The sequence below is a fragment of the Magallana gigas genome, chromosome 3 (genome assembly GCF_963853765.1).
Source record: "Magallana gigas chromosome 3, xbMagGiga1.1, whole genome shotgun sequence".
In the NCBI taxonomy this organism is placed as follows: domain Eukaryota; kingdom Metazoa; phylum Mollusca; class Bivalvia; order Ostreida; family Ostreidae; genus Magallana; species Magallana gigas.
This window is the reverse complement of record NC_088855.1, coordinates 37,975,393-37,991,444: the sequence shown is the minus strand read 5'-3', so window position 1 is coordinate 37,991,444 and position 16,052 is coordinate 37,975,393. Positions and strand designations below refer to the sequence as shown.

The following is a 16,052-nucleotide window of genomic DNA, read 5'->3' as shown; positions in this document are numbered from 1 at the left end:
CCGGAGTTTTTACCCGTAAGCTTTACTACACATTCAAGTAATTATATATGTAGCTTTCCAGAAAAACTGGCCTGACTAAACAAAATTAATCCATTGGTAATACATATAGAAACTGAACAAAACCGTTCTGTTTTCATCGCATCATCAGGATCGTAACTCTTTGATAGTTAACTAATATGAAGTTTTTTTTTAGCTACACACCTATGTATATTTCTCATTTTTTTTATAATTAAATCTTCGATAAAATCCATTTAAATAATTTTTTGTAGTAGGTAGAATAAACAGAAAATTCTAGATCACTGAAGCATTGAAGCAAGGGGGCGTGTTAAGCGTCACCCGTTTGAGAAAGCAGACGTTTAACACACGGGTAGTATACACAACACGATAATGCCTTCAATGGCGCATGCGTAAAAAGTCGATGGCGCGATGGTGCGACGACACGATGACGATGACGCGATAAAGAACTAACGATGACGCGATAGAGCATCGCATCATCGCTATCGCACCATCGCGTCATTGCGCTATCGCTTTATCGTGCCATCGCACCATCTTCATCGCATTGTCGTGCCATTGCATCATCGTCATCGCGCTATCGCACCATCGCATCATCGTCATCGCACTATCGCATCATCGTCATCGCACTATCGTACCATCGCACTATCTACTCAAACGGCGATGGTGCGATTATGCGATAGTGAACTACATGGCCCTATCCGGATTCCATATCCAATCCTTTTTACATTTAGTCTCACGACAACGTGAATTTTTTTTCTTTGAAGCATTTAGATTATAAAGAAGACTTGATTAAAATCAAGGTTGACAGTGTAATTGCTTGGCCTTATCAACATTGTCGATTTTTTAAATGCCGACAGTGTCGACGCTGTTCACATAAAAGAAGTGTTGGAAATGCACACGTTTTAACTCGATATCGTATTACCATTGTCAATCATGCGATGCTGTCTATATCGACATAGAAGAAGAAATTAAGATGCATGCGATGTTTACTCGATAATGTATCAACATTGTTGATAATGCGATGTTGACAACGCCGACATTAGAAGTAATAAAAATTCAAACGATGTTTATGGTTGAAGGTCCTATAGTCGTGCGTGCCCTGTAGTCGTGCGCCATCTTGTTTGTTGTCGTATTTGGTCACGTGCGAAAATATTACGTCATAAACGGCTGATTTTGAAAGGTTGATATCAAGTGCGTATAAACAGAAACGAAGAGTTAAATATGCGGAATAAACAGGTAGGAAATTATAGAAACATATATTTTATGTAAAATATCCGCCATTTTGTTAATACCAAATTTACTATTTATAAAAATGCATGTTTACTGGGTTGAAGCGTACATTCCAGACATGAAAGGCACATGGCTAATTAGCATATCCAAATGTAGAGGTCACAATGTGTATCGATTGTTTCTACAGGCCAAACATTTTAATTGTTGGGTTATGAAAATGTTCATATTCCTTACATTTTTTGTAGACGTAATTATAACGCAGGAATAAATTTAATTGAGAGAGGGGCTAAAAACAATAATTTTAATTGAGGGAAAAACACTTTTATACCTTTAATTTGAATTAAAAAATATTTGAATTTTTATTTACTATACAAAAAAGAAATTATTTGAATGAATTTACATTTTAATCAGGAAATATTTGTCCAGTTTAAATCTATAAGAAATGTTCAATATTCTATTCATTGAATAGAATAATTCCTTTGTATTAAGAAGAAAAATTAAAAAGTCAAATTAAAGATCCCTTTTCATATTTTTAGATCCCAAAGAAAAAACCCAAAATTAAATTCAGACAGTACAGTCCAACTCGACTCATAAATGCATATCTAGCTGTCAAAGAAAAAGGGACAAGTGTTCGCAAAGCTGCAAAGCAGTATAATGTCCCAACCCAAACTCTTCGCGACCGAGTCAAAGGGAAGGTAGACCTGGAGAAGGTAACTATGGGGCCAGCACCATTGCTTGGACAAGAAGAGGAGGCTATGCTTGTTTCGCATTTGAAAGCAATGGCCTCATTTGGTTTTGGGTATACCCGAAAAGAGGTGACCAATATGGCATCTGACTATGCCATTCAGCTACGCAAGAGAACCAAGCAGCAGAAACCTCTCACATTAAAATGGTTTAGAGGGTTCATGAAGCGTTGGCCAGATCTGAAGGTTGTTAAGCCACGGGCATTTGAGTATCAACGCGCAAAATCATCGAATCCAGGAAATGTACAACGATACTTTGTTGAACTGTCGTCGATCCTCACAAAGTACAACTTATTTGATAAGCCCCATAGAATTTTTAATGTGGACGAGAAGGGGATCACACTCAACCATGCACCTCCTCATGTGGTATCCGGCACTGGAGACACGCCACAAGCTGTAACAACAGGAAAATCCTCTACGGTTACCATTCTGGGATGTGGTAGTGCCTCTGGGGTTGCCATTCCACCATATTTTGTCTTTCCTGGTATGCGGATGAGGTCCGAGTTGATGGAAGGCTCAACACCTGGAGCAGCTGGTGATGTCACAGAGAGTGGATGGTCAAACTCTGTTATATTTCTTCAGTATTTACAGAGCCACTTTGTTCATTATGTTCCTGGTGGACTCGATGAACCAGTTCTGCTGCTATTAGATGGGCATAGGTCTCACGTTTCAGTTGCAGCTGTTGAATGGGCAAAGGAACACAATATCGTGTTGCATGTTTTGCCAGCGCACACTAGTCATATTCTTCAGCCCATGGATGTTGGTTGCTATGGCCCTTTACAGAAAATTTATAACAATTTGTGCCACCAAAAGATGAGAGCAACATCAACAGTAATCACCAAACAGGATATTTGTGCCCTAGCATGCCAGGCATACAGCAAAGCTTTATCAGCTCAAAATCTTCAGTCTGCCTTCCGCAAGTGTGGAATTTATCCTTTTAATGCTGATGTGGTGCCAGCAGAAGCTCTTGCCCCTTCTTCGGTATTGACTCAAAGGAACGAGGAAGAAGACAAGAGCGACTCTGATTTGGATGCAGATGAAAACAACAACAGTCAGGATTTTTTTGCAGAGCGAACTAGAGAGCTTGTTCGTATAAAATCCGAGGGATTAAAGGCCAAAAAAGAACGCAAAACCTTGAGCAAGATTACATCAGGCAGAGCAATTACTGAGCCGGAGGTATCAGCAAAAATTATGGAGCATGTTTCAGCAGCAGCAGCCCCAAAACAGAGAAAAAACATAAAAAATCAGACACTCCCTACCACCTCTACGAAGAATGGTAAAAGTCCAAAGTGTGGAAACAAGAAGAGGAAAACATCTCCTCAAACAAAAGGTCATTCACAGGAACCTGGACCCTCCAATGTGCAGCCAATTGACAACACATCTTCAAGGCAATACTTCCTATCCGAAGACTCTGAGGACGTCTCTATTTCTGAGGAAGAATTGTGTTGTATCTGTAAAATGTTCACCCCACACGCTGTTCGAAATAGCACATCCCTTATTTTTGTAAAGTGGGTACAGTGTGACAAATGTAGACATTGGGTGCACTTAAATTACTGCACTGACATCAGAGTAGTCCGGATAGGGGATCACTATCTATGCCCTCACTGTAAATAGAGTAGAATTTGAGTTTTAAATTTGTGTATACCTTGATCTTTATAAATTAATGTGATTCTTAAGATAGTATCAAATATCTGTTATCTTGAAATACAAATTAACCTGTATATGACTGTATCATAAGTTGGGAAATGATGAAATTCACCAAGATTATGAAGCATAATTTATTTAACTTATTGTTAACTTTTCATAGCATTTGTTGGAATATGTTGATATTTAAGAATATATTTGATATGTTATTTGTGACATCAAAATGAAAAAGTTACCAACTACACAAAATTTACTTTTCTTGGCCTCATTTTTTGCTAACATATCCGGGTGCACGACTACTGGTTCCAAACAAAGATGGCGACCATAATTCCTCGCTTCGTTTCGGCCTCGATAATAAGCTGTTTAAAGCACTTTAATGTATTTTAGATACACAGAAAATCAGAATACAGTTCAGTAAGTTTAATTATCTTGACAAATAATCCTTAATTTAATTTAACCGCTCAATAAATCAGATTATTTCTTAAGCGCACGACTACTGGGCACACGAGGATACTCAGTACGGCTGGTACTGTCTCAACAGTCAATCATGCGATGTTGACAGTGTCAACACAATGGAAAAAAATACTGTATACAGGGAAATATTCGCTCCCGTTTTATTTTCGCCCCTTTCGCACTCGTTACGAGCGGGCGCATTATAAACTGGGCGAAATGCATTGTCTCAAATTATCACTCTTAAAACACACTTGTGTCTGAGCGAATTCAAGACGGGGCGAAACTGTTTGCAAGTGTAGAAGGGCAAAAATAACCCTGTATACAGAAATAAAGATGCAAGGGATGTTACTCGATATTGTATCTATTGTCGATTATACTATGTTGACTTTGTCGACATAACGAAGAGATAAAGATGCAATCAATGTTTACCAGATATTATATTAACTTAGTTAAATTTATCTATGCAAAGTTGACTTTGTCGACATAGCACAAGTGATAGAGATACGTTCGATATTTACTCGATATTGTATTATTATTGTCAATAATGCAATATTGAAATGGTAAAATGATCTGCCCATGTATAGGTAAAAAGGCATAATTTTAAAATGAAAATTGTTTTTTTAAATATATGTTTAAAAACATATTGGTATTTAATGGATTCTTTACTTCTGCAAAACACCTTTGCGAAAACCTCGTTTGATGGAAATTTCAAAATGTTTTTCATAATATTAATATATCTACATAAACAGTAAATTAAAGAAGATGGGGGAGGGGGGGGGGTAAGATAGCGCAAATGCCCATTTGGTTTAGTCGTAAAATACTATGTCAATTTTTTTTTCAATTTAGTATATTTAATATGTTATACTACAAGTTTACCAAAGGAAAATTTCTATCTATATTCAGTTTAGAATATTTTACCATTAAAGATAAAAAAATGTAGATCCTAATGTTTTGGTGGTATTGAAGCCAAAACCTTAAAACCCTAATACTATGAACTAAATAATGACTGGTGCTCTAACCACTGAGCCATTTTAGTCACAACAAAATGTGTTGTTTAAATTTGAGACTTTGGCCACAAATTCACGCACTTGTTCACGCAAATGTTCAATTGTTGGAATATAAAATGACATGTTATGGCCCCCACAATCTACTCCTCTTAAGTGTGTGCATAATGTCTTTATTTTTTATTAGGTTTTTTCCAGTTCAACTTTGAAATGAGAATTTGAAATGCAACATTCTTTTTCGCCCCGTAGAATTTCCACCCATTTAAATTTGCTTACATTTTCGTCCCGTCTTGAATTACCAAACACATTTTTAAATTTTGTGTTTAAAGAGAGATAATTTGAGACCTTGGAATTTGCCCAGTCTTAAATAAGCCCGCTTACAACGAGAGCGGAAGTGGCGAAAATAAGACGGAGCGAATAGTTCCCTGTATACAGCATACATCTTGATGACTAATAAGTATATTTTGTTAACTCAGATTGTTTTTAAGAGGCTGATATTCAAATTTGGTTTTTATTTAACAAGATACTATGTTTAATTTGACTTAGTGGGGATTTGAGGAGGAGTTGATTGATATTATTGGAGAAATAAGACCTTCAGTTACAAATTTTTATGATAACAAAAATTTTATAATTAACTACATTTAATTGTTTTTTTTCTATTTTCAGACGCAGAATAGTTTTCTTTTTTGAGCCTTTGTACTTTATGTGAGTTCAAATATTTTGCTTGTTGAATACTTGTTGTTACGTCATGTTAATCAAAGCGGCTTTTTGGGTCATCACAAAATTAGTATGAAGCCATATTATCGTCATAATTGCAACATATGTAATTATAAGATATAAAATATCATTTTTTGATGTGTATCGGGATATAAATAGGGGTTGGTACGTGATTAAATCTTCCATAAATTCATTCGGGCTACATGGGATTTGATCACGTGACCAACCGGTATTCTTATCCCGATATACATCCAAAACTGATACCTTATTCCTTTAAAGGGGCATGGTCACGATTTCCATCAAATTCTATTATTCTATTTTTATTATTTACAATGCTTTAGAAATGCATTTCTAATGATCAAATGAAATTTGAGAGTCAGTCTTTAAGTTTTAAGCAAGATACAGAGCTCACAAGCTAGGCTCGTGCCCTGTTTTTGTTTACATAGGTTCAATATACCAATTAAAAACCTTTTTCAAGCTTATTTTTCTATCTTCTTATTCATTTTAAGCATTTATAAACAGTTCCTAACGTTTAACACATTCATTTTAGGTCTTGATTTGAAATTTTTACTTCAACATTCAATATGTAAACGAAATCTTTGTTTACATGTCAAAAAATTGTAAGCTCTGTAACTCGCTTATAACTTAACAAATGACACTCAAATTTTGTTTGCCTATTAAGAATGCCTCACTGAAGCATTGTAATTATTCAAATCGGAAAAATAATTTTTGACCAAAATCGTGACCATGCCCCTTTAAAGGGAACCGGTGACGCACAAACCAAGGATTTAGCAAATCTCGAATTTTTACACGAATTCCATTTACACGTATTTTATATAACATATGAAAAGATTAACTTTTGAAAAATTGCGGTAATAAAAAGTAAGTTAATCAAAATAAAAAGAGAAAAATAGAATTAAGAAATAGAATTAAGCGTTGGGACAACACATAAATATTGAGTTTTCCTTCCGCTTCATAGCCACGCCAGCGCAGGGGAATGTAAATACTGCAGCGTGGCATACATCATGAGCCAGAAACCTCTCATTGAAACATGATGTCTACAAGAATTATATATTTGTTAAGATGTATTCTTTATTAATGTATAATCCTTGCCACAGACATCGAATAGCTTCAAATTCAAATTATTTTTTCAGTTTGTCAAACCAAATGTAACTATTTTTAGACAGAAATCGCAATCACGTAACACTTTACCAATGTTCAAAGCAACTCGGTTTGTTTACATGTGCAATTTCCGGATGAGTTTTAATGACTTGTAAATTGATAGGTGATGGCATTTGATGCGTGAAACCTTCCGTATGATGAAATTTCAAGTAGCACGTCTATTTTGAGTCACCGTGCAACTTTAATACTTTCATGTTAAATACTGAAATCTGATTGGTTAAGACGCAGTTTTTATTCCGTTCTATTACCCACAGCGTTACCAACACTTGGCAACTTTTTCAATACAACTCTGAATTAATTTTTGGGTATTTTATTTCATATAAAATGGTCTGGAGAATAAGAATTAAAATTCAAACACCTAAATGAGAAAAACATAACTGTCCTGGGATGTTCTGATTTTGAGGTTAAAGCTGTTCAAAAGAAACAGATAGACAATGGTACATTTTAAAAAAAGTGTTACAGATCCCTATTAATCCATCTGTTTAAATATCTATTACTCTTTTGATTACTTATTTACTTATCTCTTTTAGTTTGCGAATGTAGAGACGGTTTCTAGTGGCGTGCTGACATATTTCCAAAGCAAATGAATTCACACAGAGTTCTCTTAACGGCATTTTTGTGTACCATTTGCTTTGTGTTGGGAATTCTTTTAACAAAAAACGTAATTTTTTTTTCATTTTCAAGATTTGTAAAATCTACAAATAATCAATTTATGTAATATAACTTCCTTTATTTACAACTGTTCTGTAAAGTAATGTCTTTTTATCGTTATTTCTCATCATTTACATGCACTTGTATCCATTGCAGTGAATATTTTTTTTTACTCTAGGGTGGGATTAACATAATCCAGCTGATAGATTGGTACGCTCCAAGTTTATCCATTACGTTTGCGGCCCTCTTAGAGTGTATCATAATATCCTGGATCTACGGTAAGCAAGGAATTCTTTTTTCCTGTTTACCCAATAATTCATGGTATTGTAATATTAATTGTAAATAAAGTAATTGTTTACATGTAAATACAGTATGCATTGCATAAATTTTCGAATCAAAATTGTAAATCACATTTGAACCTTTCAGTTACCTCTTATTGTTATATTTTTGGAAAATATTTTGTTTCTTAAAAAAAATTTGTAACACGAGTACAAATTATTTAATTAAACAATAAAATGCTTCCTCTTGTGTTTTGTGCAGTTATGAAGGCAGCTACATGTAGCATTGCAGAAAAAAAGTACAGAACCCACTTTAGAGGGTTATTTAATAATTTTCTGCGATGGTACGTATACCTATCTTCATAGCCCAAATAAAGCACCATGGCAAACATTTTATTGTTTATACTTACTTTATTTGAATAATTTTATCAACTATCCACTAATACGAGTAAAAGTACGTTAATTATAATTATTTTCATTTAAAAAGGTTACACATATTAAGGTATAACCAATTTTCGATATCTGAAGGTTGCCATTGTGACTATAAATAAGTAAGTAAATTATTTATTATAGTGACATGTGCATATTATGTACAATTGTGACGTATGATACAAATTTTATAACAACTACTTGTACATGAATATTGGGCACCCGGCCCATTGGGCATTTAAGTCACCTTTGGTAATATCAGAAATTATAGTCCGTCACGAGTTATATAAGGTGTATAAATTATTAACTTATAGTGGGGTTATGGTACATATTAAATTACAATGTTACATCAAAGTGAATATCCTCAAATGAATAAATTATCTATAAAGAAATTGTCTCCGAATTCGGCATGCTTTTAAAACGAATTTTGATAATTGTCTAGATTTATGGCTCATTAAAAAGGTAAACACATATTGTCTATCACGGTTCGATAGTGCTGGTGATAGCAGCTGTTCGCCAAGGATGTCGAGGCGACACTGGTTAAAAAACGGACAGTCAAACACAAAGTGTCGTTCATTTTCAATTACTTGTTGGGTACAAAGACTACCCAATCGCTCGTTTGGAGGTTCTTCTACTTATCGTCCTGACCCGATTCTTAATGGTAGGATCCCTGCTCTAAGTTTAGACATGTGTGATCTTTCCACTTTGCTCAGATTAAGCGTTTCCTAAGCTGAAATCGGTCTTGAAGGTCTTGTGCGTCCGCAATTTTGGTACTTTCTCCAAGGATTCTTTCAATATTTCCGAGTAGAAATTCGTAAGATGTGATTCCACCAACCCCAAATCAATAGCGCATTTGGTGTCGTAATATTGGCTTGGTCCAGTCTGGTTCATAATGTGTTTCACTTCACTGCACCAGTTATCACGGCATCGTTCATAGTCCAGAGTATAGGCCATCTTTGTTATTCGGTCATCCTCAAAACACATAAGCTTGTTCCAGTATCTCAACATGCAGAACCACCGTCGAAATTGACTCGGAAGCCAGCCTACGTCACCGTTAAGGAACAAAATTGGTGTAAATCTGTGTACCCCCAGGAAGTATTTCATTGCCCTGTTCTGTATATTGTCTATACGGTAGCCTCACACGGTAGCCCCACACACCAGTTTCATAGTCTAGGATAGGGGCAACGCACGAGGAAAATAGTTTTTCGTACGACGTAAAACCAGAATATTTGTTATTATGTATATTAGCGATGATTTGTCCAAGTGCACGACCGCCACTTTTAGTTAGTAGTTTTGCGTTGTACAGTACAGACTATAAGTACAGTCTACTTTAAAGTCAGAGGTCAGTCCGAGGTGCAAGTCTGTTGAGTTCATGCTCTTGGTGTAGCTTTAGTATCGATCGTTTAAGAAATAATCCAAAGTATTACTTTTTGAAAGCATTTATTAACGATGTGAAAATTATTAATTATAACTACTATTATATAAAAAGCTAAACAATCCATCTAAAACAGAATCTAAAAGTTACAAGAGTACGTATATTCTTACGCAGACAGCTACATGCGTTGGATTGCGTAGATTTCGCATGCATGAATTACAATCAATTTCTAAGAAATGGAGGGAAATATACTCCGTGGGTGTAAACATGTTGTTATGAAAAACCATATTCAACTCGTATCAATAAAGCTTAACGTTTTTCAACATTATTTTTGTAAGTTGATGTATAACACATTTGTTTAGATACTTTAACATTATCTTTACTTGGTGTAGCATGTAAAGGGATAGCTTTGATCATTTTTATAAAAAACCTTATATATGTATTAGGATGTAGTAAGTGGCTAGAACTTATGTTCAAACACATTATAAATTATATATACAATTAAATATGTTCAAATCAAACCTTTGATTTGATTTGAACATATTTTATTATGCAAATCAAACCTTTGTATAATTGTATTAAATGTGGTTTTTTTCGTTTAAGGCGCAGAACGTTTTAATCGGGATATACAGATGATGATAGGGAAATCAATCCCCTTAATGATGATAATCGGCTGGTGCTTGATTACTCCGATTGTCATGTTGGTAAGAATTTGTGCTAAACATTTCAATAAACTGCCAAAACCCCTACAAACTGAAAAAAAATGCGGTTAAAAGAAATTTTGTAAAACTCGGCAATTCTCGGTTAAAGGCGCGTCTTTTTTCGTGCACTTCATGATCGATATTTTTTCTAGCAAAAACCCTCCATTCTGTAATACAACATTAACATTATTTCAGATTTTTTTTTTACCTTCAATAAATCTATATTTAATTATTTTTTTATGTTTCTCCTTTAAAGAGTTATCGACATAAAAGCCAATAATTTCACTATTTATAATTATTTATGCTAAAAAAATTTATAAGTAAAATTATTTGTTTCTTGTTTTTGTTCAAACTAAAACGTTTAGGTAATCCTTAGAGTACATGTACGTATGTATTTATTTTTATGCCGTTTGAAGATTTTAAATGTTGTCATCTTTCGCGGTGATTTTGTGAAGTCTTACAATTCTTTTCTTACCATGTAGTCCCTCTTTTTGACAATATGTGCCAATTACGGTCCTCCTAACTCGGCTAGCTACACGTATCCAGACTTCGCCATTGCCATCGGCCAGTTTTTTCCCCATTCTACCAATGTTACCGGTTCCTGTTGCGATAATTTGGGGACTCGTTCATTCTGAAGGAACATTTCTGCAGGTAATAGTTAATAAGGCGTCATTGTCTAAGTACATATTTTTATTTGTATTTAGAGTGTGTTGGTGTGCTCATTTGTATACCTTGTTAGTGTGTAGACGGTCGTATTATACCCATCTTCGCCCAAATTGACTAAAATAAGACACTGCTTCATTTATTACGGTAGCCTTTTTGGAAATCAATGCCAATTTTTGCAAGTGGTTACTGACTTTAGGCACTAAATGAACTTATTTTCCTGAGTAATCTATATACATGTATTTTCAATCACTTAGATAGTAAAAATGGCCCCCACAGACATACGTCGAGATATCCGTGGTATTCGAAATACCGGTGTTCGAGATACCGAAGTTTAACTGTACATGTATTTTCAATTCACTTTTAAGAGAGCAAAACTTTAGATATCGAAAGTACGAGAGCAAAGTATCTGAAAATATGATGTCTACTGTTTGTGATTATTGATTACCCCTAACAGATAGATTTCCATCATGACGCATGTAGGAGCATCTCGAGGCGCAACAATCTGAAAGTGATGTAAATGAGAATCATTTTATCTTTTAATTAAGTTCAAATTATTAATGATTGACAGGTCTCAATTTTTTTAATAATTTTTTTTTATAAAGACTTGCAATGATACATGTGAAACATCTTAATTCCACTTATTTTTCCTTTGTTTTTCTCAACTATATTCTATTGTTACATTGTACCATCAATGTTTGTCAAATTGACTGTTAAAGGAGAGGGCTGAAATAGGCAGATTGCCTGCTGCCCAATCCTATTATGTAATATTTTTTACATAATAAAATATTGTTTAAATAAATAAACATGTGGAAAGGACAATCTTTTTAATCGTCAAAGGAATTGTTCGCCTTATCTTTATTTCATCGCGGCTATCATTACAACCCCTGTATAAGACGCAGATCCTCTAAAAGTTCAAAGCATGTCACTGTAGAGGTCTCAATTGTTTTGGCGTACATCTTACTTTGCAGTGTAACACTGTCGCGAGGAATCGGCTAAATCATCATAGTTCAGTTTCAGGTGGTATGAGACATCTATCGATATGAATGTGATTAAAGTACATTGAAATTCAAATACTTTCACTGGTTTAAGATTTTTAAATTTTACAATATTTTACCCCCCAAAAAATGCGTTTTAAAATTTTTGGGAAAAATGAAAATTTTGAAATCCACAGCGATATTCAAACACTTGATAAACAGATTCGTAGTGATCCCTCTAACCTACTGCACCACGCTGTTAAGTAACAGTATTAGGAAAGAAGTTTTTTATAAAATTACACTCGATTATATTGTTTATTTCGATAAATACTACGTCACAACATGAAAGTGTCCCATACAACATTACAGAAAATGAAATACTTACCGATGCACAGAATGGGTCCGGTGTTGTATGGCAGTTTTTCCCCCACAGTAGCTTTCCCCCCCCCCCCCCCTGGAAAACCTACTATATAGTAGCCTTCCCCCGGGGGGAAAAGCTACTATATAGTAGCTTTTCCCCCATAGTAGGGTTTCTCCCTCACGTTTTTAGTTCAGATTTTATTAAATATATTTTTGGAAATCCAGTAAGGATTAAAATCAATGTTTCTACACTCCCAGGTTGCATACATATATATCTGCATTCATCTGTACAGGTTAAGTTTCGTTTTGCCGATTTATTATTTTTATAGACAATGCTGAAAGTTGAACATGTGTGTAATGGAATTACACATAGAACTTAATTTAGGTAATTTATTGAAAAAAGTTTTACAAGTTATTATACACTTATATGCATAATTCTGTGTTCTGAAATTGTAATAAGCGAGAATTTTTAAAGAATTTTTTGATAAATCTATCAGACTGTTTGTGTGTTTGTGAAAATTTCATCCAGGCTAAACCTCTGTTTTACAGAAATTTTGTTTCAGATGTTTCAGAGCCCGATTTTTTAAATCCTATTATAATAATTATAGTGCATATTCTTTAGGGTCCAGTGTCTCATAAACTAGAGATGACCACATCACCATATCTTTATAGTGGCAGTGGTTTACCACTTGAAGATGACTCTGAAAATTTCAGCACTAGGGTAGGGGTCCTTGATGTTTCAGGTCCCGATGTTTAAAACCCCATTATAATGATTGAATAGTGTTCTATAAGTGGGGACCTGAATCTCAAATTCTAGAGATGACCAATTAACCATATTTTCACAGTGATAGTGATATTCCACTAGTAGATGACACCGAAAATTTAAGCCCCCATGCAGGGTAGGAGCCTTTGTTGTTTCCGAGCCCGATGTTTGGAATCCAATTATAAAGAATATGTATTTTTTAGGGCCCCATATCTCAAAAACTATAGATGACCATATGAACATATTTTTATGGTCATTTAAAAGTAAAAACATCATTTAAAAATACACAATCACTCATATATTTCTTTATCATAATAATTGAAAATTACTTTTAATTCTGCTGTTTTTTTTTTTAATTTTCGAACAAAATTTTTTAAAAAGGTACGCGGGTAAAATTCATTATTCTTCAAAAACATTTAATCAATTCATAAGATAACTAATAATATAATAAATAATTAGATAAATAAATCATATTCATAAAAGGAGAAACCGAAAATCAAAAATAAATAACCAACCTAAGCGCATATACGACATTTTTACTTGTTTATTGATTAGAAGAGCAAGCTTATATTTAAAAAAAGTCAGCTCATCACAATATATGTGTTGGTTGTTTTTTGGGGGGTTTGTATGTTTGGTTTTTTTGATTACCCTTGTTTAATTGTTCGAAGAAATAATATGGTACATAAGTAAATCTTTATTGCAAAAATATGAAACAAATAGTATAAATTTTTAGGTAATTGAATCGTCTTGATTTATATGGCATCGTTTTCAAAATTGTATATTTATAAATCACGTTGCAAACTTAAAAGTGGAAAAATTAGCAAATAGTGAGTGACAATATAAACATAAAGTTAGTTCAGGCTCCATTTCACATTTTCCAAAGTAACATGCAAAGATACCAACATTGTTCTGGTTGTGAAGACATTTCATTGTTTTTTAAAATGTTTACATCATAATATCTCGCGTTTTGTAGAAATTTGCTTAAAAATATGAATATGCGTAACTTTAAAACAAAATGATAAACACTAACTTTACACATGCTTTTAATACATAATTAAAATACCCCTTACCTATGATTTAGAACCCCATCAATCAAAGTAAAACTAAAACATTTAAGTTTTTTATCATATCATTGCATCCTGTCTCCTGTTTGATATTTAGAAGAAGAAATATATAATTGTTTTTAAGATCGTCAATTCTAACGGTATTAATTTAAAATTGATAGCCTTTTGGACGAAGTGAGTAATACTTTTCCACTTTTTATTCCCTTCCTCTACAAAATTAAGTCAAGATTGGTCAGTTAGTTCCCTGGGACAAGCTTATACATTGATGGTAATACATTGGAAAATTTAAGTTCCAAACTAGCGTATTTTCACTCAAATGTGTTCTCACGTGTTCATAACATCGAAGTGAAAACTGTAGATAAGCATCGATTAGATGAAAAAGATTCGAGGCAATCCGAAATCTGTGTAAAAGGTGTTCCAAAAAGATGTGAGAAGGTGAAATAAACGATGATGACACATGAGTGTTATGAAGGCGCATGCCTTAGTTCAAATTTGGGGTTGAAAAACCATGTATTTTATTCTATGTATTAATAAATGCAATAATTATCCTTTTTTGTGAGAAATTAATATCATATCAGTTGTTGCAAACTATTGTCACGAATGGTCCGCAATAAACATGGCCGGAAAGTAAAAATGGGGGAAAATCCACCATGTAGTAGGTTTTCCGTGGGGGTAATCTGGCTATGAAAAAGGGGAAAGCCCACTATATAGTCAGCTTTCCGTGGGGGAAAACTGCATTATAGCCATTTTTCCGGGGGGAGGAACTGCTATTAAGCCATTTTTCCGGGGGGAAAGATGGCTAGGGGGAAAAGGCACTATATAATACCGGTGTATAGTAAACTTTGCGATGACCATATTTCAGAACACTCCCCACACGCAAAAAAAAAATCAAAAACATGCTTTATTATGATATTTAACAAGAACGTGAAGTTATTGTATGGGTCTGAAACCTGGAGAGAAACATCACTATCCATGAAATGAAGCCTTTGAGAACAAGTGCCTACGAAGCATCCTTGGGATAAGATGGCCAGATACCATCAGCAACACATATTTTTAGAGAAAGATCAAGCAACAACCAGTGGAAGTAACCATCAGATGGAATTGGCTATGACACACTCTAAGAGAAGCAAATACAAACATCACAAAGCAAGCATGATAATGGAACCCACAAGGAAAACGAAAGTGTGAAGACCAAAGAATACCTGGCGCAGTGTACTTACATCCGACTTCAAGAAAATTGGTAAAAATCTGGGGAGAGGCAAAACTTATCGCAAAAGACAGAGAAGATGGAAGCCACTGTAGCCACCCTTTGTTCCCCATGGGACACATTGGGTTAAGTCAAGTTAGTCTCGATAGTTTACGATAATTTACTAGATTGAGTATTATATAATTACTACGTGTATTTATGACTAATGACTTTGCCAACAAAATTATGTAAGAAATATTGTAATTTCAGAACTGGTAATGCTAAATTACCTATTGAGATAGGCAGATGGTTTAATATTCCTAGAGAAAACAGAATTTGTAAATTATGTGCCTGCAAGAAATTTGGGATGAATTTCACTACCATTTCAAATATGTACTGATGTATATATATCCAATTCAAGGGTTATATGTTTACCAAATTATTTCATAACAAATCCAAATGTTGTTTGAAAAACTGTTTAATGTCACAAACATAAACCAACTTACCAATATTTGAAAACTATTAGATACTATATTTGAGAGAGTTAGCTCTCTTGGTTAAATTATATCTGTTATCCCTTCATCATGCCTGTACCAATGATTTTCATCTATTATATA

At 34.1% G+C, this 16,052-nt stretch overlaps 1 protein-coding gene and 1 long non-coding RNA gene across 2 annotated transcripts; both read left to right on the top strand.

The window, feature by feature from the left end:
- The first annotated feature begins 1,087 nt into the window (after positions 1-1,087).
- On the top strand, positions 1,088-4,139 carry LOC136273928 (uncharacterized). The gene is made up of 2 exons (XM_066079655.1): positions 1,088-1,251; positions 1,782-4,139. Exons 1-2 carry the CDS (start codon positions 1,237-1,239, stop codon positions 3,600-3,602), a joined length of 1,836 nt encoding a protein of 611 aa, XP_065935727.1. The 5' UTR covers positions 1,088-1,236; the 3' UTR covers positions 3,603-4,139.
- Positions 4,140-7,817: 3,678 nt separating this feature from the next.
- On the top strand, positions 7,818-11,868 carry LOC136273379 (uncharacterized). The gene is made up of 3 exons (XR_010711572.1): positions 7,818-7,917; positions 10,325-10,425; positions 10,905-11,868. It is a non-coding gene; the product is annotated as an uncharacterized lncRNA (long non-coding RNA).
- The last annotated feature ends 4,184 nt before the right edge of the window (positions 11,869-16,052 follow it).